Raw genomic sequence first — 1,921 nt, 5'->3', positions numbered from 1 at the left:
GACACTTCAACTGAATGCTTGCTCTTAGAATATCATGCTACCTTGAAACCGCACTATTTATAGTGTATCAATAAAAATGACTGGCAATTCAAAAAATAAAATACATATACGAAAATGGATAAACGTAGCAAGTACTTTTTGCTCTTTTGACTGCTGATGGCTTGTGAAGTGAACTATGCATGATTGTTCGCTCAGTCCATCCCATGTCTCGCGTCTGACCTTGACGGGCTCGTTGTGCCGGTCGTATAAAAGGTGCGCTCGACTGGGGCAGCTACAGTCTCTCTCTCGATTCGGACAAAACACCACAGCTCCTCTCACCGTAGACATGAAGCTGGTAAGTAGCACCTCTGGCGGTGGTAGAGATCTATCGGTTTCTTAGTGGCATTACATTATCTGGCAAGCGGGCATGGGTCATGGGACACACCCAGATGTAAAATTACGCGTTTACCACTTTTTGATATACAGTAAACTTCAGCTACCATAAAATTGTGTAAGCGTCGGTGGGTAAGCGATTTTTCATGTTTTACTTATATGTCTGCAACGGCAACAGCAACAATTTTTTTTTCTTACAAACCAAGCTTAGAGTGTATTTCATAGCCTCAAATCGGATGCGGGCTGATGTAACGATTTAATGAATTGTTATGTTCTCAGATTGCGCTGTTCGCCGTTGTGGCCGCGGCTGTTGCCGCCCCTCAGGACCAGCCTCAGGTCAACATCATCAGCCAGACCTTCGAACAGGACGAGCAGGGCAACTACAAGTACGCTTACGAGCTGGACAACGGACAGAGGGTGCGTAGAATCCTGGATCCGATAAAGATATCGGAACTTTTCAAACGTCATACTACAATATCAGTCAGATGATTCATGTATCCCTCGAGAGGCAATGCTTTCGGTGTATGGTTTGGCCGATGCTAGAGTATTGATTTCATACGCCAACGTAAAACACTAAATTGGTGAATGAGAATGAGTGATCTCGTTCTTTTTGACAAATATTGACGTCCAATTACCACCTTTTCAGGCGGACCAGGAGGGCCGAGTTCAGCCCGGCCCGGAGCCCGAGACGGGATCCATCGACGTCCAGGGCTCCTACGCCTTCCTCGCCGACGACGGCAACACCTACTCGGTGTCGTACCGGGCCAACGAGGGTGGCTATCAGCCTGAGGCCGACTTCCTGCCGGTGGCTCCTTCCCAGATCCCCGAGTACGCGCAGCTGCGCCAGGAGCACCCGGAGCTCTTCTGGGCCGAGACCCAGCAGTAAAACTGCACTTGATTGTGAGCATCGTTCAGCATCGTCCTTTGACCATCTTATGTGATATTATTGTGAATTATGTGTGACCAAGCGTTCAGCACATTCTGAAGAAAGATGTGCTTGTTGTGAACAAAGTGTTCCATTGTCGCACATGTATGCCTTGCTCAGATGGCTTGTTGTTAGCAGTTTGTTCGTGGTGCCCATTTGCATGTTCAAATAATATTTTACTTCATATTCTCGATGTTTTGTGACATTACGCTTGTACTGACATAATTTAACTTACGATTTCTTGATAAATGATGCAAGTTCTTTATGCGAGCTCAATGGAAGGCTACAAACAGGTATGTCTCATTGCTGTTGTGCACAGCTAATTATGTGCGAGAACCTACATTCCGGAAAGATGAAAACAGTCGCTGATATACACGTGACAGTAATGAACAACACACGACGCAAAAATGCGTTTACACTCCTATCAGAACAGCTAAATACAAAAAAAAGCAACTGCCAATAAAAAAGTATTATAAGAAACCGAAACAAGTGTAATACGGCGGTTTACTTTCAGGGCACAAAGCAAGGAAAAACATTTTGCTCCCTGTCTAAAAGGGTATACATAAAATTTATGTATACATTAACCCTCGCCGGCCGAGGGGGGGGGGGCGGGTGCGCCCCCCA

At 45.9% G+C, this 1,921-nt stretch overlaps 1 protein-coding gene across 1 annotated transcript; it reads left to right on the top strand.

Moving 5' to 3' along the window:
• The first annotated feature begins 232 nt into the window (after positions 1-232).
• On the top strand, positions 233-1,483 carry LOC122377246 (larval cuticle protein 65Ag1-like). The gene is made up of 3 exons (XM_043357202.1): positions 233-334; positions 652-789; positions 1,019-1,483. The coding sequence occupies exons 1-3, from the start codon at positions 326-328 to the stop codon at positions 1,256-1,258; spliced, it is 387 nt and encodes a 128-aa protein (XP_043213137.1). The 5' UTR covers positions 233-325; the 3' UTR covers positions 1,259-1,483.
• Positions 1,484-1,921: the final 438 nt, after the last annotated feature.

The sequence above is a fragment of the Amphibalanus amphitrite genome, unplaced genomic scaffold (assembly GCF_019059575.1).
Source record: "Amphibalanus amphitrite isolate SeventyFive unplaced genomic scaffold, NRLGWU_Aamphi_draft 002669F_arrow, whole genome shotgun sequence".
NCBI classification, from domain to species: Eukaryota; Metazoa; Arthropoda; class Thecostraca; order Balanomorpha; family Balanidae; genus Amphibalanus; species Amphibalanus amphitrite.
This window is presented reverse-complemented; position numbering and strand designations above follow the sequence as displayed.

Coding starts and splice junctions, on each gene's coding strand:
- LOC122377246 (XM_043357202.1), top strand. Junction 790..1,018: donor AGCTGGACAACGGACAGAGG/GTGCGTAGAATC, acceptor CCACCTTTTCAG/GCGGACCAGGAGGGCCGAGT.